We start from the raw sequence: 24,640 nt of genomic DNA, 5'->3' as shown, positions 1-24,640 counted from the left end.
CCGATGCCAAGGCTCTGAGACTGACTTCTTAGAATGAACAGGTCACCAGAGCAACCTCTTCATCATCAACTTCCTTCCTTCTTCCCTTTCTTTCCTTCCTTCCTTCCGTCCTTCCTTTTCCTTTCCCCTCCTCTCCCCTTCCTCATTCTTTCTCTCCACTTCACTTCTCTGACCCCTCCCCTGCCTTCCCTTCCCCTCCCCATTCCTCCTCCTGCCCTCCCTTTTTTTGATAAAGGGTCTTACAATGTAGACTAGGCTAGTCTCAAACTCATCATCTTCCTGCCTCAACCTTCCAAGATCCCAGATTATAGACACATCACAGCACCTGATATGACAATTTTCATAAAGTAATTCACACAATCCCATAAGCCATACAAGAATGGCAGTAAGCAAAGAAGAAAGATGTAAAGAAACTGAACATATCAAGATGATTCAAGTACAAGAGAATCTCAGTGTTTCATAAGAAATGCAAGGAATAATTGAGTGAGTACACCAGAGTTAGAAAAATGCCAGCTGTGGGGCAAAGCCTGTATGACATGGCAGAGTGAAAAGGGCATGGTAGGTGCCAGGCTTCAGTGGCCCTACCTCTCCCAGACAGCCCTCCTTCTGCATGTACTTCCTAACGTGACTCCAGATCCGAGGCTTAGAGAGCAAGCTACCACCAGTGGCTTGTTCAAATTTCTCATAGCTTCCATATTTCTGTAAAGTCAGCTCCATAATACGAATGGACTGTTAAAGAGAAAGAGAGAATGTGAGTAAATTGACTTGTATTACTTTGCAATGAACAGATATATAATACGCTAGTGGTGATCTTATTCATCAAGGCCCGGTTAGCTTTATTGATAACAAAATCATATTTTCTAAGCTTCCAAAATTTGCACAGTGTGGTTTTATCTTGTATTTTTGGCAGTACTGGGGTTTAAACTCAGGGCCTTGCTCTTGATAGGCAGGCACTCTACCAGCTGAACCACCCCTCTGTCCCAGCATCAACCATTTCCACTCAGTTTCACAAATCTGGCTCTGTTCTATCATAACTGGTTCAGTAGAAGAACTCAAGAGGTCTCGTGAGTCACAATTACTATTTGAATAAAGAAATCACTTCAGTCTTTTGTGAAAATCTGTAAAATCACTGGCCTGGCTCTTTCCCACAGAAAACAGTCTCAACATGGCTGACACCTTGATCTGACACCTCAGGGCAGGTGATCTCTACACTTCATCCTTTAGAAATTGTCACAGCACAGGAATAAGAAAAGTTGAGGTCCTTTTCTCCAGATACAGAATGGAAGACTAAGAACATTGAGCAATAAATACAAATCTTTCACATCTATGGGAAAAGCACACAGAAAAGATAAGTGTGGATTGCAAAAGCACTAGAAAATCATATATGTGTTAAGTCTATAGTTTCCAGACTGCTACTTACACAATTTTTTTTAAAAAGTTAAAAGTTCTTGAGTCGGACCACCTGAGCTGAGATCCTTCTAAGCTGAAACACAGAATGGCCTTGGGCTGCCTGGGAGAGGTGGGGTGTGAGAGTGAACCCGGGACCTGCTGCACACAAGCTTTTGTGCCATAGCAGGCATTTTCTTAACCCTAAGGCCTAGCCAGCTTCTCCTCTGTAAACCAGAATGACAATAGTAAGATCTATTCCATGACTAAAGAAATGTAGTTAACCTGATGGAAGAAGGTATCTAGAACCAGATATCACCATTACTGTATTACTTACTGTTCTTTATCAATATCACCCCTGTGAATAACATTCCTGGCATAAAACTTATAGAAAAACTGTATCTTACAAATGATAATTTAACACATATTCTCTCTGGTAAAGTATACATTACTGATAAGGTAGGCATATATCAAAATTATTGTAACAAGAAATGGCTTTAATAGGCTTTACCTGGCTTCTGTGCCCAAAAAGAACACACATCTGTCTGTGTATGTCTTTGTGTTTCTCTGACTCTGGCATTAAACTCAGGGCTCCATATATATTAGGTAAGTGCTCTACAACCTGCTCAATACCTCCATTTTTTTGCTTGTTTTTTGTTTTAGAGATTCAAGAGTCTAACTTTGCAACCCTCCTACCTCTGCCTCCCAAACACCTAGGACTATAACTTCACTTAGCTTCCAAAACTATTTTTGAAAGCCTTTCCATTCAATGTGGTCCAAATGCCAGCAGCCTGGAGATGGAAAGAAGAGATTTTCTGGTAGGAAAAGAGCTGGCACATCTCACGTCCTCAAGGTTGGTTCCTAGAGCAGGCAGCCATGTCCCAGGTCATGAAGTCAATCCTAGATTTAACATACACATTGTTTCTTTTCTATGCTAACACTACACACACTAGATGTGTCTTCTTTCTGCTGTTTTGCTTTTTCACTAACTCCTCGCACCAGAACTGGAGCATCTTAATCTGGACACACCTATCCCAACTGCCTTGGTTCTGGTCCTCTCTGTACAGGTCTGATTCTGAATCCTTACTTTGTGTCCATAGCAGTATTTGGCCAACTTCTGCATTACCATGTTAGGAAGTGTGATAAAAACTCATTCTTGAGTTCCAAAAGATATACTATCAAATAAGATAATATTTCTTGTTAAAACAAAACAAAACAAAACTTATCATTTGAAAGCTGGGGTGTGGTACATGCTTGTAACTATAATACTAGGAGACTGAGGCAGGAGTATAGTGACTTTGACGTCTCAAACACCCCAATGAGATAAGATTCAATGCCTATTAAGCTGTAGAAAAACAAAAACAAGACTGTATGAAGATGTGTGGAGCCTGTGTCCACTGCTGGTAGGAAAATAAAGTAGTAAGTTACTCTAGACTACATGGAGCTGACCCTCCAAGGTTAAACACAGAGTTAGCATAGTCCCAGAAAATCCACCACTAGGAATGAGCTAAGGTAACTAGAACAAATGCTCACACACAAATGTGTATCAAATGCCCATAGCAGCATTATTCACAACAGGAAATGGGTGTTAATAGCCCAAATGTCCTGCCTGTTTATAAATACACTTTAATCTATATGTTATAGTTCAGCAGCAGAAAGTACTGATGCACAATGTTTCTAGAAATTGGCCATAAAGACCATAAGATGACCTATTTAAAGTTCCATTTATATCAGCTTTCCAGAATATACAGAGTAGATTGTGTCTGTCCAAAGTTAAGAGACTGATTAAAAAAAAAAGGGAATTATTATCAATAGGTACAGAACTTCTGGAGGTGATGGCATTCTAGATAATGATTATCACATAACTAAACACTATACTTTGAATATGGAATGTCCTCTCTCTGGCTCATTTGCCCCCAGCAGGGGGTGCTATTTGGGAGATGACAGAAACTGGTTAGTGGAGCCTGGCTTGGAGAAGGTAGATCCTAGAGGTGTGCTTGGGGCTAGCTTACTATGGGCCATTCCTGCTTCTGAATTGCTAGCTGGCCACTATGAGGTAAACAATTGCGCTCTGCCTGATCCTTGTGCCATGATCATCTGCCATAACCAACAGCCCATAAATAATGGAGCCAGCTGACCATAGACTAAAACCTCTGAAACCCAGCCAACCTACAGTTTTCCTCCTTGGTTTGTTACAGTGAGAGAAAGCTGCCACACTAAACATACTAAAATCCAGTGGACTGAACACTTTAAGCGGGTGAATTGCATGGCATATGAACTAGGTGATGTGTGTATGTATGTGTGTGTCAGTCTGTCTGTCTGTCTTGGGGTTTAAACTCAGGGACTGAGCACTGTCCCCAAGCTTTTGTGCTCAGGCTAGCACTCCACCACTTAAGCTACAGCTCCACTTCCAGCCTTTTGTAGATGACTGGAGATAAGCATCTCATTGTACTTTTCTACCAAGGCTGGCTTCAAAGTGCAATCCTCAGATGTCAACCTCCTGAACTGCTAGGATTACATGAATGAGCCATAGATACCTGGCATGAATTACATCTTAAGAAGAATAATCAAATAAAATACATTCATACCATTAACTCATTCTTAAGAAAGAATCAAATAGAATATTCATACCATTAACTCTCAAAACGAATGCTTTCTCTACATAAGATGCTCAGCACTATCTTGGATAATACAACCTTGCTTAAAATTCTCAGTACTCTGCTAAATCGTCTGCTTTCAGTTAACTAGCAGATTTGTTTACAATTCAGCACCTTGGAAATCTGACCATCAATCACATGCCACTTCAGTAGTCATGTGCTACAACTATCTCCTTTCTTAATTGTGGTTTTCTCTCAATGGGGACACTAATAGGATGTGGTGAGATGACATGAAATACTAGAAGTTAGAAGACCTGGTTTCCCATTACAGCCCCACCATTTACTGGCTGTGGGGCTGTAGGTGTGTCATTTAACCTTCCTTCCTTTAGGTACCCATTCATTTTTCTTGGTTTAGCTCCTAATTGGCTCTGTCTCACCCTTGTCCCTTCCTGGAGATGGAAATCCTTGTTCCATTTACCACCCAGGGCTATGAGGACAGTATGGGGGGAGGAGAACTATGCCTTGCAATCTACACACAATATGACTATGCAGTATTAAGGCTGTAACAGAAAACTTCTAGATTTTAATTTTAGAATATGAGGTAATTGATTTGTTCTCTAAACTTTTCATTTAAGGTAGTGTGTTTCCAATCTTACTTTTTTTTTTTTTTTTTGGAGGGTCTTGCTATATAGCATAGTCTGGCCTACAACTCTCAATCCTCCTTCCTCCACCTTCTGAGTACTGAGATTACAGATACCCAGCACCACACCTGGCTAGTCTTTTTCTTTTTAAACCACTGTTTTATAAACTGTTTCTGGAGAGGAAAATGGTCTACATAGTACCATTTTTGTTTGTTTTGCCATCCTGGAGCTTGAACTCTGGGCGTGGGCACTGTCCCTGAGATTCTTTTGTTCAAGGCTAGCATTCTACCATTTGAGCCACAGCACCACTAATGGCTTTTTGTGTTTATGTGGTACTGAGGAATTGAACCCAGGTTTCATGCATGCCAGGCAAGCACTCTACTACTAAGCCACATTCCCAGCCTCCAGAGTATCATTTTTTCTTTTTCTTTTTTCCAGTCCTGGGCTTTGAACTCAGGGCCTGAGCACAGTCCTTGGGCTTTCTCAAGGCTAGAGCTCAGGCCAGGAGTTTGGCCTAGTGGTAGAGTGCTTGCCTAGCATGCACGAAGACCTGGGTTTGATTCATTGGTACCACATACATAGAAAAAAGCAGAAGTGGTGCTGAGGCTCAAGTGGTAGAGCTCTAGCCTTGAGAAGGTCCAAGGACATGGCTCAGGCCCTGGCAAAAAAATAAAATAAAATTTTAAAAAGGCTACAGCTCTACCACTTGAGCCAAAGAACCATTTCTGGCTTTTTCTATGTATACATGATACCAAGTAATTGAACCCGTGTCTTCATGCATGCTAGGCAAGCACTCTACCACTAGGCCAAACTCCTGGCCCCAGACTATCATTTTTTAAGGGTTCCAAGCCCAAATGAATTTGGAAAACATTAGTTTAAATGAGCCAAAGACTCTACAAATCTTTATTGTGGTAACAATACATGTAGCGAATCTTGGAGATGAACACAAGAGTTTGTTTTCTAGTCTATCTATAGTCTGTTTTCCTATGCAGTGTCCTCCAGAGCAGTCCAAGAAAGTTCACTGCAGAAACACTCACATTCTATTTCTTTAAGTTCTTTAGAATGAAAAGCAAAATTCTAAATACTAAAGAAGTTTTTCTGTGGCGGCTTTTGCCTCTTGGTGGCAAGTTAAATTTATAAAGATTTGTGACTATCTGATCATTAGGGATCTATTCAAGGTACTGTAGCCACAGAACAATGGGGCATTGATTGCAGTAGTGTCAAATACCTTTAGCGGTGTGCAGAATTAATATGTAAAGCTCCTAGTTTTATGCTCTCTAGGAGAAGTGACACAAGAGCACCTTTACATTTTATTTTTTAAAAGAACCACAATGCTAGCAAAACAAAACATATGTAAGCTAATCTTGGTCTCTGGCACAAGTTTAGACTCACTGTTTATAAACTGTTTCACTAAATAGTAACACTCCAGCAAAAGGGCCAGTCATCTATCTGGCATTCATAAATGTATTCATTCATTTACCTTTATGATCACTTGTACATGTCAATAGCTATTATGTATTTTGGAATCTCAGTTTCTTTCCTGCCGTGAAAATGGAAGAGATGAAACACAGCCATACTTGGATGGAGATACATGTAAGATACTTAGATCACAGAACATGGTTAATGAATGTAAGGAACAGAGGGCATTCCAGGAAAAGGAGATGATACTGTCAAAGTACATGGAAACCAGAGACTGAAAATCAGCCTTATCTAGAGAAGTCAGTACCAGAACTGTGCCAGATTCTGAACAGTAAAGTAACACACACCCATATCAAGAAGGTCAATGCAGTGATGATAAACAAGAAACATGAATGACAGCTAAACACAATGATAGGTAGCAGAGATGTGCCATTTCAAGACTCTAATAACAGCAAAAAGATCCTTGCTAATAATCAAGTTTTCTATAGCATAAACCACAGACCAGGATTAGATTACAATAAAAATTAACAAACTGAAGTACCTAAAAATAATATTCTATACATGTAGAACCAGGAAAGTAAAAAAGTATGATTCCAACGATTTTATCAAAACCCAACAAAGAAAAAAAATGTCCCTTGAAGCCTATTTCTTCAGGACCCCTGCTCCCCTTCTGCATTCTGTGTTGTGAGGGGAGCATGTGATGTGGACATAGTAGGGTGAGTGGGAAAGGAGAGTGTAAGTGCCACTAGACAACTGTGATCCACTGCATACTGTTCGCTGACCAACAAGCAGATATTTAAGCTGTTTCATAGGACAGACAGACCCAGTTAGATAAGCACCCAAGGATACACCTGGAACAGTTTTCAAAGGACCATCGACAAAGCCTCCACTGAGTCATCAAGGTCATACCTTCCTTTCTAAGGACATACAATCTGATTGGGGTATTTCCATCTGTAAGAAAATCTTTCTGGCCAGTAAGAAATGACTCTTCTTTTCCAACACAAAGATTTTATGAGACATATAAAACAAAAAATAAAAAAGTCTTATCACTTCAGAGTATCCATGAAAAGCTTGTGATTTGCTCAACAGAAAACTGTGTCACCCTGGAAGAGTCATAATTTTTAAAAAGTTTATCTTTCTCTTCCCCTCTGCAACTATTTGAGCTCTGCAAAGATACAATACTATATCAATTATAACCTGCCCTCAAATAAATTTTATATCAGAAAGGTACTACTAATGAAGGTATTTTACTTCTAGTTAAATTAGTTTTATCTCATTTAACCACTGCAATAACCTCTTTAGGAATTCCCTTTTGTTTTAGGGTGGTTTTTATTATTGTCTGGTTTTGGGGAGAGGTTTCTGGGGAGAAATTGCACTATGCAGCTAAGGCTGGCTTTCCAACTCACCATCCTTCTGCATCTACTGACCCAGTGCTGGCATTACAGTTAATAGCCACCATATTAGGGAAAAAACAAAACAACACACAATTTTCTTTGCTCTATGTTAAACATGTGAAAAGTAATAAAGTCTAATGTCTAGTCACTATTTAAATTGCCTATTCCCATCAAAAAACATAACTTTAGGGTCAAGAGTTTGGCCTAGCATTGCACAAAGATCCAGGTTCGATTCCTTGGTACCACATACATAGAAAAAGCAAGAAGTGGTATTGTAGCTCAAGTGGTGGGGTTCTAGCTTTAAGAAAACCCAAGGACAGTTCTCAGGCCCTGAGTTCAAGCCCAGGACTGGCAAAAAAAAAATACCTTTATATAACTAAATCTTGATCTGAGTCACAATCGTTTTAGCACAATCTCAGCACCATATTTTTTTTTAAAAGGGAATGAATGCTCGATGAAGGACAAATAAGTTGTAGAAAGATTTCTTCTAACAATGGAAAATAGAAAAACAAATGCACGCTTAAAAGTATTAATTTAGAACTTAATCAAAACTAGGCTAAGGGTTTGTACATCATAGAAACATATTAATTTATGAAATAAAACATTAAATACCAAGTCCCAGTGATTGTAAATAGAGATTCCCTCCTTGAACACTTGTTTGTTAAACTTGTCATTTAAAATATGATGTAAAAATCAATGTTAATAAATTCTTTAATAAAAAAAAGTATTAATTTATGTGTGTGTGTGGTCCTGGGGCTTAAACGCAGGACCTACATGCTGTCCATAAGTTTTGTTTTGTTGTCTATCGTGGGGCTTGAACTCTGGGCCTGGGTGCTGTTCCTGAGCTCTTCAGCTCAAGGCTAGCACTCTATCACTTTAAGACACAACACCACTTCCAGTTTTCTGGTGGTTAATTGGATATAGGAATCTCATAGTCTTTGATACTTGGGCTTACTTTGAAACATGATCCTCAGATGTCAACCTCCTGAGTAGCTAGGATTACAGGCACCTGACTCCATGAGCTTTCATGTACAAGGGAGGTGCTCTATCACTTGAGCCACAACTCTACTTCCAGCTTTCTGGTAATTAAGTAGAGATAAAGAGTCTCACAGACTTTCCTGCTCAGGCTGTCTTTACACTGTGATTCTCAGAACTCAGCCCCGAGAAGTACAAGCATGAGCCACCAATTATTTTTAATTACTGTTGTTGTTATTTTGCCAGTCCTGGGGCTAGAACTCAGGGACTGGGTCATTTTTAATTTTAAAATAAGGTGTATAGAATAACTTTAAAAGACTGGTCAGACTCCATGATATTTATAATAATAGCAAAGAATCTGCTAGCACTAAGGTCAAGAAATTATACCAGCAGCACAAAGCTAAACTGGGAAGGCAGCACAGGCAAATGAAACAGTGCCATTTCATTTATCCCACAAATTTCAAGCATGGACAGAGCCAGCCTGAGGTGAATGGATTAGGAAAGCCTATACAAAGTTCATGTAACCATGAGCTCTGCCGTTTTGATGTTATGTCAGCTGATTTGTCCTCAAACACTTGTGTGAAGTTTATTATAGCCCTAGAAAATACAAACGTGTGTGCCAAGGGTATACATGAAACAAACAAGAAAGTATGATTCTTATCATTTTATGTCATGATTTGCTTGTCTTGAAGGTCCCTTTTCCCCCACTACTTGGCATTCTCCTGCTTGCTATGCTTACCATCTACCACTTGAGCTACATCTCCAAACTCGTTTTATGCTGGTTATTTTGGAGATCAAGTCTGCCAAAGCTGACCTCAAACAGAAATCCTTAAGATCATAATCTCATGAGTAACTAGAGTTAACCGGCATGAATTACAGGCATCTGGCTTGAAGCTAAAGTTCATTTCCTCCCTATCTTACCCCGTCTCTCTGCCAGACCTAGGTGCTATCCCTGAGCTTTTATGCTCAAGGCTAGTGCTCCATCACTTGAGCAGCAGCTCCACTTGCGGTTTTTGTTTTCCTGTGTCTGGTTAGCTGGAGACAAGAGTCTCATGGACTTTCCTTCCTGGTCTGGCTTTGAATTACAATTTGGAGATCTGAGCCTCCTGAGCAGCTAGGCTTGAGCCACTGATGTCCAGTTTTAAATTTCATTTTTGTTTCAAACATGTGCTTAAATATTTATGAAATAGTAATTAATGAGTCTAGTGAAACATTAACAAGTTCATGGCCAAGAACCACATTTGAGTCCCCAAACTACCTACAGGAATCTAACTAAGCAAGCTGGGAATTAACCAACTTGGAAGAACCATGGATCACACACTCCAACTAAGAAATTAAAAAATCAGCTAGAAAACAGAAACAATATGTGCTACCCAAAGGTCTTCTGGCAGCTGGATAATAGGTCACAACTTCCAAGCCAAAGTTGCAAACCAGAATCTGAGGCTCAATGGTAACAGAGTGGCTTCTGTGTAGTCTCTGTAACAATCTTCATAGACTATTATGAGTGCAAAGCTGTTTCAATGTAGGCATTCCCTCTCATCTGCAGATTTTCATAACATATCTACATGTTCCAAGTAGGAGAGAGAGAGTTGTAACATAAATAATTGGAGGATTTTCAAATGCCTTTTTTTTTTCTGTTATGGCTCTTGAACTTGGGGCCTGGGTGCTGTCCCTGAGCTCTTCAGCTCAATACTAACACTCTACCACTTGAGCCATAGTACCACTTCCAGTTTTCTGATGGTTAATTGGAGTAAGAGTCTCACGAACTTTTGTACCCAGGCTGGCTTTGAACTGCCATCCTCAGATCACAGATTAGGATTACAGACGTGAGCCACTGGTGCCCAGCTTACTTTTTTTCCTTGTACAATGGCAGATGATAGTTTAAGTGGCATACAATGAACTACTACTACTGAAGCGGCATTTTACCTGTTTGAGAAACCGGTCAGATGCATTGCCATGCTTGGCTAACACATTTGGCAGAGCAGAATTGGCATATTCAAACTGAGGGTTGTAGGTATAGTCCGACTTGAAGAACCTCAATTTTTCTTTTTCTAAGTTGATTGGCTTTATAGCAGTCAATACACACAATTTCTTTCCAGAAATGTCATCAGCTTTTTCAAAGCTTCTAGACAGCTGAGGCTGCAGCTGCTTTGGCTTTGGAAGGGGGGCAGAGTATTGCTGCTTGACCCTGTTTTTGGCTTTAGGCGGCAGACCTATGCTGCTTCCTGTAAGAGAGATAGCATGTGTGAGCCTCACAGGAGTGGAAGCAGTGACACAAACACCGGGCTGCCTCTCCAGGCAGTACCAAGTACCATTGCTTGTCACAGGCTCTTCTGCTTTCACCCTGCGACTATCTTTACTATAAGAGGAGCTAGGTGATTTGCCAGGCTTTCTGCACTGTTTGGAGTAGGTAGGGGAAGACCGCTTTTGTGAATGCCTTTTCTCCTCTTTGCTCTGTAGAAGGACGTTGTAACTACTGGTGCCAGTTGTAAAAATGTCCTTTAGAATTCCATAGGATAAAGGCGAAAAGTTTCTTTTGCTGTCAAGGATCAATGATTCTTCTGCACTTAGAACAGACTTCTTAGCAAATTCTTGCTTGGGCCAGTGAAGCTTTTCTGTGTTAGTAAACAAAATCGAAACACAAGAAATAACAAAGATACCAGATGAAGGAAATTGCTTATTACATGAAAGTATTCTGAAGGTTCTGTAAGCTTTATAATTTTATAATAATCTCTATAAATGTTACTTCAAATACTAAAAGAACCTATAACTAAACTTTGGGTTTGTAAGACATACTCATACCTGTGTTAAATTATTTATTAAAATTATTTTACTTATCAAAATTCTCAGCTCCAGCCAGATATGTCAGTATACATCTATAATCTCAGCACTAGAAAAAGAAGGATGTTGAGTTCAAGGCCAGTGAGATCCTGTCTCAAACAAGTAAGTCCCCGAGTTCAAGCCACAGGACCAGCACAAAAACAAACAAACAAACAAAAAACCCCACAAACAAAAAAAAATGATTAAAAAAATCCAGGCCACATTAAAAATAATGTATTATGTATTTTCAGGAACATAGATGAACCTGAACAAATGATGTTAAGTGGGGTAAGCCAAGCTCAGAAGTAAAACAGTGCATGTTTTTTCACCTATGCCGACACTAAATTTAAAATACAGTGGGGTATGATAAATTGCACAGGAACCTAGACATCCATAAACAGTGAGACCAAAGGAGGATGCTTTTAGGAGAGGAACATAGAGGTGCAATGCCTAGGTGACTCTGATCATACAATAATATCGATTGAAGTGAACTCAAGATAATGAAAAGTTCTTTTTTTAAATGTTGTTGCTGTTTTGTTTCCTTTCCTCTTTATCTTATTTGTTCATTTATCTGTCTTGGGGAAGGTAAGATGGGGTGCAGAAATGTAGGGACATAGGGTGAATAAATGCAGCGGTGGTATCCATTAGACACTGTATTAAAATGAACTATATAGCTTGTGGGTGGGGATGGGAATGAAAAACTAGGAGGGAAGGGTTAACACTAGATAAAAAGAAATATACTCTTCACCTGATTTATGTAACTGTAACCCCCCCATCACCTTTATAATAATAATTAAAATATTTGAAAAAGCCAGGCATGCTGAGGTAGTTTAAGTCTGTAACATTAACTACTTAGAAGACAGTGATCAAAGAATCAAAGGTTCAAGGCTAACTGAACATAAAAGTTCATCACAACAAAAAGGAGGGCACAACAGCATGTGTCCATCAAGATGCACCTGTCATCCCCAGAGACTCAAGGTAACACAAGTAGGAGCACTGCAGTAGGCTTAAAGTGAGGACTTAACTTGAAAACAATCAAGGCAAAGACAGGATTGAGAAGTGTGGCTAATGTATAGCATTTACCTAGCAAGCACAAGACCTTGAGTTTGATCCTCAGAACCATGCCATCAGAAAATAAAATCCTCAGCTTCAAATCATTTTTAGATGACCAAGGGCTAATATAGGTATAAGATAAAACACATCAGTAATCTGCATATCCCATTCTACCAAGGAATATGAATTTCAGAAGAATAGATTTTAATACTATTAATATCAAAGTAACATCCAAGGCAGGTGCTATGCTGACGGTCTTGGCATTTAACATACAAGATGACTATTGGTTAAAATAAAACTAAACAATGCTCAAAAGCCATCTTTGAGATTCAGCAGATGAGCTTATGGTCAAGCCTGCTTCACTAACACTACTCACTAATAACTGGTGATTTTCTTAATAATCCTACACTGCAGATTACGACTAAAGAAAAGATTTTTCTTGGCAAGTTTAACAAAAACTGTGATTATAACACAGACCTGTGACAGGTAAGGCATAGGTAAAGACAGCCTTGTCTTTAGACCTCACACGCTTTAGACAGGTTAAGAATCACGTGATCTACTGTTACTCAGGAACTAGTATCAAGTTTGAGTCTACATTTGTAAATGTATACAATACACTGGCACATGGCTCTGATGAACATATATAAATGGCTCTGTATAAACATAATGCTCCTGCCTACAGTCAGCTGTCTCTCTCTTATGAAGTGAGACTAATAATCCAAGCACATAGGACAAACAGTGACACAGTCTAGAGTTCAGAGTTGGAAGAGCGGCATAAGGGACTCAGATGATTCAGAGGCAAAGATTCTAGAGCATTCAGGTCAATTCTAAACTGCCTTATCCCCAACTCACCTGGGGAGGGGCCCCTAAATCCTGTCAGGAGATGCATACTGAATAGCTACACACACATAAATGTGTTATTCTCAAACCATTTGGGATAAACTTTGCTCTATTTCTATGAGGCGAACTCTGCATAAACACAGAGGAAAGAAGGCTCCTAGACCAGAGGTCATCAACTGAGCACGACACTGGGCAGTATGTAGACACCACGCTGTCATCCTGGGAAGTGGTTATCGGCATGTGGGGCAGAGGCTGGGAACCATGCTAATGTCCATCACAAGACAGTAACCATCATACAAAGCTGTTCACCTTCAAGTGTGATTGCCAAAGAAGAGAAGCTCTATTCTAAATGTTCGTTACTAAAGCCCCAAAATCATAAGTGCTAGGGTAAAAGAGCAGTCCCAGGTCAAGAAGAGAAAGTAGGCAATTCAAACACAGGAGACACCTAAACATCCTGTTACTAGTGTTTCCTTGGACAGCATGTCACATTTGAATCCTGATATCTGAAAGACAGTATCGAAGCATAAACTCACAGGGGCTCAATGTCTCCTGCATTTGCAGGCTGAGAGATAGAAAGGTATTGTACAAGGTCATATTGAAGGTAGACTGCACAAGGAATCCTTTAAAAATGTGGAAGATTCAGTCAGCCAAGGATAAGAGGTTCATTACAGACTGGCTGGTCCCATTTCTGAGGAGCTACAGAGTTAAGTGTCACCAAGTGATAGTCAAAACTGGGCAAGCAAGACAACCTAAGAGCACAGGGACCTGGGCTTCAACCCAGGAACAATATAAGTGCTCCTAAAATGTCACAAGTTTAGAAGATGAGAGGGTAATGATAAAAGACTAAAATAGACATGGAAAGAGACATTGCAAAAGAACTGAGATAAGAGTAAGGGTGAGGCGGGGAAGCTGGCCGAGGGGTAGAGTGCTTGCCTCGCATGCACAAAGATCTGGGTTCGATTCCTCAGTACCATACACATAGAAAAAAAGCTGGAAATGGTGCTGTGGCTCAAGTGGTAGAGCACTAGCCTTCAGAAAGCTCAAAGACAATGCCTAGGACTTGAGTTCAAGGACCAGGACTGGCAAAAAAAAAAAAAAAAAAAAGAGTAAGCATAGCACAGGCCTTAGAGCCTTAGAGAAGCAGTGTAAGGACAGGGACTGGCCAGAAAGGGAAAGAGGTGGTTCTGGCTCTTTCCTCATTTGATCTTTCAAAGAAAAGGGGGGAAAGTTACACAAAATCAAAACCAATGGAAATTGGTTTCTAGAAGTTGAATACTCAATGTAGAAGTATTTGATCCTAGGATCAAATAGCCAAGATCTACAAAAATCAAAAGTGGAGCTATGGCTCAAGTGATAGAGCACAAGCCTTGAGCAAAATAGCCAAACAGTAGTGCAAACAAAGTTAAAAAAATAAATAGTAGTTTTTTAGAAAAAACATTTGATATTGAAGATTTATAGTACCATTATAACCAAAGAACAGATCTTATTCTGTATTATCATAAAGCACAAGTAATCTCCACATTCATCTTTTCCCTCAAACAATCTCTATAGTCAGGATAATTTTTACCAGGTCCTAAAACCACCTGCCAAGATCCTCACAGAGGAGAAGGAGCAGAGGGGAGCCTGACAGACCCTCTCCTCAAGGACTAAGGTACTTCAGTTCCCTTGCCAGGACATGGTTGGAGGCTGAAGTCCATCTGCTGACCAGAGAAGTTTCCTGGTGCCAACGTGATGGCTCACAGGACAACCCTGCCAAGTGCTACCCAGCCCCCGAGGGCTAGATTCGGGGAGTATGGTCCTTCATGCAATCATCCTTATGGATTATTTGCTTCTCAAACATGTTTATCACATTTCCCTTGCATTAATACTGAATACTATTAAATACTATTGTTTGTGATTAATGCATTTGAACATACAGAGAGAAGAATATTACATAGGAAGCGATTTCAGAAGCATTTATTTGCTTCAGCTCAGGAATATAAAATGACCAGTATTTACAGCTATTTTAAAAAAAGAAAAAAAAGGAGCCTGTCCCCACATGTACTCTTACCACAATTCATTCTTCCACTAAGTGGGCACCTGAGATATGGAGGAACAGTGAGAGACAGCCAGGAAGAGAAGGACATGGTGCCAGCTAACATCACTTCACAAAGTTTTCGGCAGTCCAGATAGGTGCTTTGGTATTTCGTGCAACAACACTGAGCACAGGGCCTTACAGCTATCTTACTTAGACAAGTACTGTGGAAAAGAAATGGAGAAACTATTTTGAAAACTGACAAGGTCAATTATTTTTACAGGGACTTGAACGCAAATAGCAATAAATTTGATTTCTATTAAATGATAGAAATGCACTGCTGAATTATCTGTCAGGGTATACAACACACAATGTTGGATTGAAAAGGGTGCCAGTACTAAATTATGAGAAGAGAATTAAGTCACTGGGAATGGATCTTCTATTTGAGGGGACTTCTATTTATAAAGATTCAAACTTCCAACTGATACTGAAATATCAGTTTTGTAGTGCAGCCTAGTTGATCAAAATACCCAATTTATTACTAATATTATTTTAGTCATATTCTCTCTACAATGATTATCATGCTTAGAATGATCTTAATCTAAGTGATTTCTAAATCTAGTAACATGCATTGTGATAGAATCTTACCATTATTTTCCTCTAACACAATGATTTGGTCTGAAGATACAGGCTAATCATATAGTTATACATATCTAGATAGATAGATAGATCTGATGCTAGTTTCAGTTGCATCTTAGATCTTGGCTCCTGTTATTTCCTTTCGACATAAACCACAACAATGCCATGACTGCACAAAGTCAGCTCTGCATTTTATAAAACTGAATACCATGTAGAATAAAACTAAAGTCATCAAATTCCGTTTTTCCATTTAAAACCTCAGGAAACTGGTCTGTTGTTACTGCAATATCCTGAAGCTACAATTGTCCCGGCTTCGTTTGGCATCATTTTGAAATGTCTTGGAGAAACGTTCTCCTGCGGAATCCAATGACCTGGGAGATTATTCTAAGATGTCAAACTTTTAAAGATGGGCATTTCTATTTAAAAATAACAAAAGGCAAACTCTCCGAGGTTTAAATTGCCGCCCGTGCGTTACAGAACGGAGCGCCGATTCAAAGTGATCTGCGATGGAGCCCGGCAGGGCACCCAAGTTCTCCCAGGACCGGGGAGGCAGGGGCGGGGTGGCAGGTGCGGTGCGGGGCTGCGCGGCGCCGGGCCGGGCCACCAGGGCCCGGGGTGGGGGGGTCCGGGAAGGGCTCCGCCGCGCCCCGCTCCCCCGCCGCGCCCCGCTTCCCCGCCGCCGCGCAGGTTTCCGCTCGTCCCCGAGACCCCGCTCCCGCCGCCCAGAGCCCGGCCGGGCCGGGCCCCGTCCCCGCCCGGCCCGCACTCACCCGTCACACGGATGGACTCCAGCATGGTCCCTCCCGGGTCGGCCGGGCCGGCGGGCTCCGCGGGCGCGGAGTCGAGGCGGGCCGCTGCCCCGTGAGCCTCGGCCTCAGCGGGCGGCGGGGACGTGCGAAAGGCGCTGCTGGCGGGGCGACGGGGACAGAACGGGCGGTGGGCAGACGGAGCCGAGCGATCTGGGGCTGCGAGCGGGGCCCTTCACCCAGAGCCCGGAGGTACACCCCGCGGCTCCCCGCTGGCAAGGCGGCTTAGAACCCGCCACCGTGACGTCGCCGCTCCCCGTTGCTAGGAAACTCGCTCTGCTTTCCGTCTACGCGCGGCGCCCGCGCCGAACACGCGCACCGCTAGGGGCGCCGTCCGGCCGAGGCCGGGCTCGGTGAGAGCGGAACTACAACTTCCAGCGTGCACCGCCACCGCGCAGGCCCGGGACTTCGGGGCTTGTGGGCGGAGCCCAAGCATTTCAATGACTAGTACTAATTATTATTTTTTTTTTTCAGGCAGAAAAAGAGTTTGTTGGGGGAAGGGAAAACTGCTGGCCCCAGGAAATGGAGGTGTGTGGAGAGAGAAGAGAAGGGAAAAAAGACTAGTACCAATTCTGTGCTCAATTCGAGCCAGCTTAACTCCAGATGGCGTGAATGGTGAAATTGCATGTCCAGCCTCATATAGTTACCCTTAGACAACTTCAGGTGAAGCCCATAAGAATAAGAAGGGGAGAGCCAGAAAAAAAAATCAGCTGACAGTCTTCTAGCCTTCTCTCCTTGAAAACCAAATACAGATCTTTAAACTTGTGATTGTGCAATTGTTGGCGCTGCTTTTTTTCAATTTATTGCAGTCGCCCTTCCATCCACAAGGGAGATCTTCCCGTGGTTATCTGAAACTGCACACCTAATCCTAGGGTCACTGTTTTTCCTGTATATACACAATGCAGGTAAAGCTTAATTTATAAATTAAGCACAAGAGAGTAACAAGAAAAACAAGTATTGGAATAGAAGATGCACAATATACTGTAAGAATATGACCAACATCAATCACTGAAATGTCAGGACAGTTGATCTGGAAACCTGTAGCTATTACTAGACAGGTAGCATATGCAGAATGGATATGTTGGATTAAGTGGTGTTTCCTGTCCACCATGATAGCTCAGGGCATGCAGTTTAAAACTTAGGAATTTCTGGAATTTTCTGCTTATTTTCAGCTTTCTGTTGACCACAGGAAATTCAAACTGTGAAACACACTGTAGAATAGTGCATAAGAGGAGACTATTGCATTAGTTTTCACCTTAAGGCCTGTGAAATGTGTAATCTCTTACATTAGCTATGGGAAGTGTACAAATATTTGCTGAGGTTACTTTGTAACTTTTTGCTTCAGGTTTTGGGAATCTGGAAAGAAATAGGGAAAGCCTGGTGGGGCTTTGGAACCACAGAAAGAACTCAAGAGGCAGTGCTGGCAGTTTTCAGAAAGCCATAGTTTCTCTTCATCTTTCTCAGGATTGAAGTGGATGTGGAAATAATTGGCGTGTTTTCAAATTTAGGAACAAAAGAAAGCTTGGGATATTGTAAGAATGATAGAGAACTTGTGATAAATGGCCTGTTTTCATCACTTAGGAGAAAACATTGGATATTAACTATCACATAGTAGATAATGCTATCTTGATTTAAAAAAACCAAAACAATAGCAACAAAAAACAACTGTCAAAAACACCTGTAACTACTATGTTCAAACTGAATTAAATCCAGCTATTTGATAGGACTCTGATTCAAAGGACCACCATCTGTGGTCTAGATGTGGTTAGATTCTCTAGGAGGTCTCTCTAACTCTGCAGGAGTCTGGGGCAGTCTTCCTTGCCCTGGAGGTTTTCCCCTCTCACTCTGTGTTCAAAACTCAGTGGCCAGAGTGATGCACTGGATATGTCCCTCCTTTGCTGCAAATTGTTCAACGCCTGTGCACTTTAAGCCCTAGCCACCAGGTGACTATTTTACATCATCACCAGTGACCCCTGCTTCAGACATACCATGACCAGTGCCTCTCCCCTCCAGTGCCTCTCCCCTCAGGGCCTTTGCAATTTGGCTTTTCCCTGTGTGGAATGTTCTTCCGCCAGATACTAAGAACCCTTGCTTCCTTTTGGGACCTGATCTAAACGCCATCATTTTGGGAGACCTTTACTGGTCCTGTTATTTAAAATTCCATTCCAGGACTGAGGGCATGACTCAAGTAGAAGAATGCTTGCCTACTAGGCACAAGGCCCTGGGTTTAATAAATTTTGCTCTTGTGGCTTAATTTTTTCTTGGTACTTATTGTACATTTTCTAATTTATTATCAGATAGACTTATTTGACTATCTGCTGTATCCATTTCTAGGATAAATTACCACATATGCACTGATTTTTTTCCTATACTGGACCATAAACCCAGGCCTGATGCACAAATGCAATGATTTTGGTTTGTTTACTGCTGTAGTCTCAGCAACAGTAATAATGGGTGTTATGCCTATAATCCCACCTACTTGGGAGGCTGAGATTGAGAGGAATGAAGTTCAAAAATAGCCCTAGAAAAGAAGGGAGTCCTCCCAGGTTGGATTGCTTGGTACCACATACATAGAAAAAAAGCCTGAAGTGGTGCTAAGGTTCAAGTGGATGAATTCTAGCCTTGAGAAAGTCCAAGGACAGTGCACAGGCCCTGTGCTCAAGCCCAGGACTGGCAAACAAAAACGCGGGAGGGGAGGGGGGAGGGGAATCCTCAATTCAACAAATAAAATCTGAGAATGTTAGCAGCCATTGTTTCACGATTTAAAAAGTATACATAAAATTGTAGTCTAAGCCAGCCTGTATATAAAGCAAGACCTTGTCTGAAAAGTGACTAAAACAAAACAGACCAGAGGCATGATTCAAGCAGAGTGCCTGTATAGCAAGCACAAGGCCTTGAGTTCAAATACCATTAACATTTAAAAAAAAAGAAGGAATAATGCATGACACATGGTAAGCATTCAGTAAATATCTGTGACTTCATAAATAGGCAAGCAATAGGAAGGGCCTGAATTTTTCAAATGATGACAGAAAGAGCAGAGAATGATATGAAGGGCCTTCGATGGAGGATTGATCTAGGTTAGTTATATGCTGCAGTAATAAGAGACCCTGTGCACTTGTATGAGCACTTACTCTTGCAACATGTCCTAATGGCCTGGACTCTCACATTCCTGAAATTCTGAAACTGGTTTTCCAAGTTGGATATAAGCACATTATCCCTCAAATTCTAGTTTTTTAAACTACTAAAGTTTAAAAGATAATTCTAAAAAATTGTAAAAGATCTTTTGTGTATGCCAGTTCTTGGGTTTGAGCTCAGGGCCTCTCACTCTAGCTTTGCTGTTTTGCTCAAGGCTCTCACTCTACCACTTAAGCCACAGCAACACTTCCTACATTTCACTGGTTAACAGGAGACAAGGGTCTCTCAGATTGCTCTACCTGGGTTAGCTTTGGAGTATGATCCTTAGATCTCTACCTCTTGAGTAGGTAGAATTACAGGTATCAGTCACCCGTTCCTGGAAAGCTTCAAGACATTTTTTTAAAAGGTATTATGAATCTAGATGTTCTGTGACTGTGCTGCCATTTACTCTGAATGCTTTTTATTAAAGCATTCTTACTTTCACTTTCCCCCTCACTCTCCCCTTTCCTCCCTTGGCCTTCTATCTCTACCCTCCTTCCTTCCCTCCCTTTTTTCTTTCCCTCCCTTTCTTCTTTTCCTTCCTCCCTCCCTCCTTCCTTCTTTCCTTCCTTCTTCAGTGCTAGGCATCAAATCCATGGCTGGTAGGGAAACACTCTCCACAGTGCTATATCCACAGTCCCACGATCATTATATTTTGAAATGGCCAAGATGTGTGTTACTTTTTTTTATTCCATGAGTATTTATATAGTAGTACACTTAGTGTTTTCAAAAACCTTAAAAAGCTGGGCAATTGTGGCTACCCAGGAGACAGATCTGAGAATGGTTCAAAGCTAGCCCAGGCACAAAAGTTCATGAGATTCTTATCTCCAATTAATGACCAGAAAATCAGAAGTGGCGCTGTGGCTCAAAGTGGTTAACTTTGAGGACCAGGACCAGCCGTGAGCTGAAGAGCTCAGGGACAGCACCCAGGCCCAGAGTTCAAGCCCCATGACCACACACACACACACACACACACACACAAAGACATAACATGAGGCACGCATGGAGGCTCATGTTTGTAATCACAGTTACCAGGGAGGCAGAGATGGGAAAGAACAAAGTTCAAAGTTAGCAAACCTCTATTTGGAGAATAAACCAGACACCAGAGGCTCAAACCTATTATCCTAATTACTCAGGAGGCTGAGTTCCAGAGGATTAAGAGTTGAGGACAACCTAGGCAGGAAAGTCTGTGAAATTCCATCTCCAAAATAAGAAGCAATGAACAATAAAACAGTGTTGGAGGCTCAAGTGGTAGAGCACCAATAGGTCAAACAAGATGAGGAAGAATTTGAGGTGCAGAGCTCAAATCCCAGTACCACCAATAGAAAAGGGGAAGAAGAGGAGGAGGAGGAAGAAGAGGAGGAGCAGGAGGAAAATAACTAGAGGAAAAAAAGACTGATGTGTGTGGCTTATGTTGTAAAGTGCTGCTAACAAGTGGCAGGCCCTAGTTCAAATCCACAGTACTGCTTCTTATTTTGTATGTTTGTGTATACAGATACAAATACAAATTGATGCCCCTGTCATTGGCCCACCTATAATATCATTTATTAAAATATTATTATTCCTTACATTTTTACTTTTTCTTGTATCAGTCCTGAGGAGTAAACCCAGTTACCAGGACTTTACACACACTAAGCAAGTATCCTATCAGCTTTTTTCCCCCTTATTTCCTCTGCCTCTCCATTAGCTGGAATTACAGGTATATATCATGATGCTAAGCTTTAGTCTTCATTTTTTGCCAGTCTGGGACTTGAACTCAGGGCCTGAGCACTGTCCTTGGGCTTTCTCAAGGCAAGAGATCTACCACTTGAGCCACAGCACCACGTCTGGATTTTTCTATGTATGTCGTACCAAGGAATGGTATTCAGATGTTCAAGCATGTCAGGCAAGCACTCTACCACTAGGCCAAACTCCCAGCCCCTGATTCTTCACTTTTTTAGTTAGTTTTATACTCATTCTACCAATATTTTTTGTGGATCATTTTGATCTCTATCTTTAGTAATGAGAATGGTATAAGGGAGTATGAATCCATGCAATTAAAACATTCAAGAATAATTTTGCATGTGCTATGGTAGAAATCTTGCCAACACATTCACAAATACAAAGGGTTATCTTTGTTTAATAAAACTTGTAATGTCATCAGCTGCTTTTACTATTCTAAGCTATGCAATTATTCATCCTCATCAAGCTCCCTTCGCTTTGTTAATTACTGATTCTGTGCTAGCATCAGGCTCGTTTGGGTACAGCATCTGCAGCTGGCCCACTGGCTGTTTTTGAGTTAATATTGTTTTTACACACTACCAGAACAATGAACAATTCCATCCTTCGAATGAATTTCTCTTATACCTGTTCTATTACAGATAAAACAACAGATTCAATTTTCAGTTGATCATCCATTTTCAAAGCACTAATCACAAAAATAACCTATGAATTTATTAAAGCTGTTTTAAACACCTTATATTTTCCCTTCAGGATGCTGAGTATAGTTCTTTAAATCCTACTAACTTAACATTTCACACAACAGAAAAAAAGGGTGGGGTAAGAGAAAGTGAAAGAAGATGGGTTGATGGGGTACACTGTATTCAGTATGAAAATGTCACCATGAGCTGGCACACCCTGTGGCTCATGCCTGTAATCCTAGCTACTCAGGAGGCTGAGATTTGGGGATCACGGTTCAAAATCAGCCCAGGTAGGAAAGGAAAGTCCGTGAGATTCTTATCTATAATCAACCACCAAAGAGCCAGAAGTGGAGCTATGGCTCAAGTGGTAGAGCATTAGCCTCAAGCAAAAATCACAAAGACAGGCCCTGAGTTCAAGCCCCAGGACCAGCACACACACACACACACATACACTAAGAAATGTAACAATAATTCCCCCTTGAATAATTGATATATGCTGAAAAAAATCTTAAAAATTTCAAGCAGTGTCTGAGCTAGTAGCTCACCTTTGTAATCCTAGCTACTCAGGAGATTGAGATCTGAGGATCCCAGTTCAGAAAGGAAAATTTGTGGTATTCTTATCTCCAGTTAACCAGCAAAAAGCCAGAAGTAAAGGTGTGGTTTAAGTACTAGAGCTCCTGTGCCAGGCCCTGAATTCAAGACCTAAGGATCAACACCCCCCCCCCACACGCACAAATAAGCAATAATCAAGAATGCCATTGTAACTGACCCAATAGAATGGATTTTCTTTTTATGGTCATTTTTGTTGTCATGGAGCAACATTGTCTTTGGTCACTTTGACATCTGCAATGATCATAGTTCTTCTTATATGCAAGCCTCTCTCTCTCTCTCTCTCTCTCTCTCTCTCTCTCTCTCTCTCTCTCTCTCTCTCTCTCTCTCTCTCTCTCTCTTTGTAAGTACCTTGTTTGGTTAACTCTCATATTAATCTATATGTTCCTGAGGACACAGTGTGCATTGTGGCCAGACATTTACTTTATAAAGTAATTCCTGGAGGGTTTTTTTCTTTTCTTCTTCTTTTTTTTTTTTTGCCAGTCCTGGGACTTGAGCACTGTTCTTGGGTTTTCCTCAGTGCTCTACCATTTGAGCCACAGCATCACTTCTGGCTTTTCCTATGTATGTGGTACCGAGGAATCGAACCTGGGTCTTCATGCATAATAGGCAAGCACTCTAGCACTAAGCCAAACTCCCGGCCTGCAGTTTTGGTATAAACTACCTCCAGGGTCTTGGGGGAGGGGCTAACTGAGAAAGAGAGAGATTGGCAGAGGAAGACTGGGTGCAACCACACACACAGCTAGTGATAGTAAGGTTTGTTATTTGTTTTGTTTTGTTTTTGTGGCAGTTCAGGGGTTTGAATTCAGGACTTTCTTTCTTGCTAGGCAAACATTCTACCACATGAGCCAGGCATCCAGCACTACCATCTCCCTCTTGTGACCCATTTTAGCTTCAGTTATTAGATACATTTTTGTCTTTGTTTTTTGCCAGTCCTGGGGCTTGAACTCAGGGCCTGATCACTGTTCTTGGGTTTTCTCAAAGCTAGAGCTCTACCACTTGAGCCACCACTTCTGGCTAAACTCCTGGCCCCAGGTTTTTGTTTTTTGTTTTTTGTTTTTTGGCATGGGGCTTGAACTTGGCCTAGGCGCTGTCCCTTAGCTCTTCAGCTCAAAGCTACTGCCCTAATTCTGGGCCTGGGCATTGTCCCTGAGCTCTTCAGCTCAAGGCTACAACCCTACCCTTGATTTAAGCCCCACTCCCCGTTTTCTAGAGGTTCATTGGAGATAAGAGTGTCAGGTCCTTTTGTACTTGGGCTGGCTTTGAACCCTGATCCTCAGATCTCAGCCTCCTGCGTAGCTAGGATTACAGGAGTGAGAAAGTGTGCCCAGCTCCTGGCCCCAGTTTTAGATAATTTTATCTTCTCTTTTTTTTTTCTTTCAGACTGAAATCCCCACTTCCTATGTCTCCTAAGTGTTGAGGATTACAGGTGGGAGAACTGTAAGGCTGGTATTTTAGAGTAACAGAGGCTGATGATATCACCTACCAACAAGAGCATGCTGGGTAGAATTTAGTACTTCAGAATTTAGCTGTGAGGCAGATTAATGAAGAGCCAACAAGGTTTCAGGTTTTATCTGTCTGTCTGTCTATCTATCCATCTATCTATATGTCTGTCTGTCTGTCTGTCTATCTGCCTACCTATCTATTCATACACACTAAAGAAAATAATATATTACTATATAACTATATTTATGTGTAAGTCATGTGATTTCAGCCAACAATGAACTACATATATGATGGTGGTCCACTAATTTGCAGCTGCAGTAGTTTGTGTAATATACTCCATGATGTTAGCACAATGGATGTGGGACTTAAACTCTAGACCTGGGCACTATCTGTGAGCTAGTATTCTAGCACTTTGAACTACAGTGCCA

The 24,640-nt window shown here is 41.2% G+C and overlaps 1 protein-coding gene across 5 annotated transcripts in view; it reads right to left on the bottom strand.

Moving 5' to 3' along the window:
* Matcap2 (microtubule associated tyrosine carboxypeptidase 2) overlaps window positions 1–24,640 on the bottom strand; it is a 38,803-nt gene that overhangs the window by 7,007 nt on the left and 7,156 nt on the right. Inside the window, exons 1-4 of one of the 5 annotated variants that reach the window (XM_090332635.1) lie at window positions 16,549–16,796; window positions 15,176–15,363; window positions 10,339–11,027; window positions 586–729 (exon numbers count right to left, since the gene is read on the bottom strand). In XM_090332635.1, the coding sequence (XP_090188761.1) occupies window positions 586–729; window positions 10,339–11,027; window positions 15,176–15,266 (924 nt within the window). In that variant the 5' untranslated portion in view covers window positions 15,267–15,363; window positions 16,549–16,796. Of the gene's footprint in view, window positions 1–585; window positions 730–10,338; window positions 11,028–15,175; window positions 15,364–16,548; window positions 16,797–24,640 lie in introns of those variants that run through there. The other 4 variants (XM_090332634.1, XM_090332633.1, XM_090332637.1 and 1 more) reach the window with 4 other exon arrangements.

The sequence above is a fragment of the Megascapheus bottae genome, chromosome 5 (assembly GCF_031878675.1).
Source record: "Megascapheus bottae isolate mThoBot1 chromosome 5, mThoBot2.hap1, whole genome shotgun sequence".
Classification (NCBI taxonomy): domain Eukaryota; kingdom Metazoa; phylum Chordata; class Mammalia; order Rodentia; family Geomyidae; genus Megascapheus; species Megascapheus bottae.
Note: the sequence above shows the minus strand (reverse complement) of the source record. Positions and strands in the feature narration are given on the sequence as shown.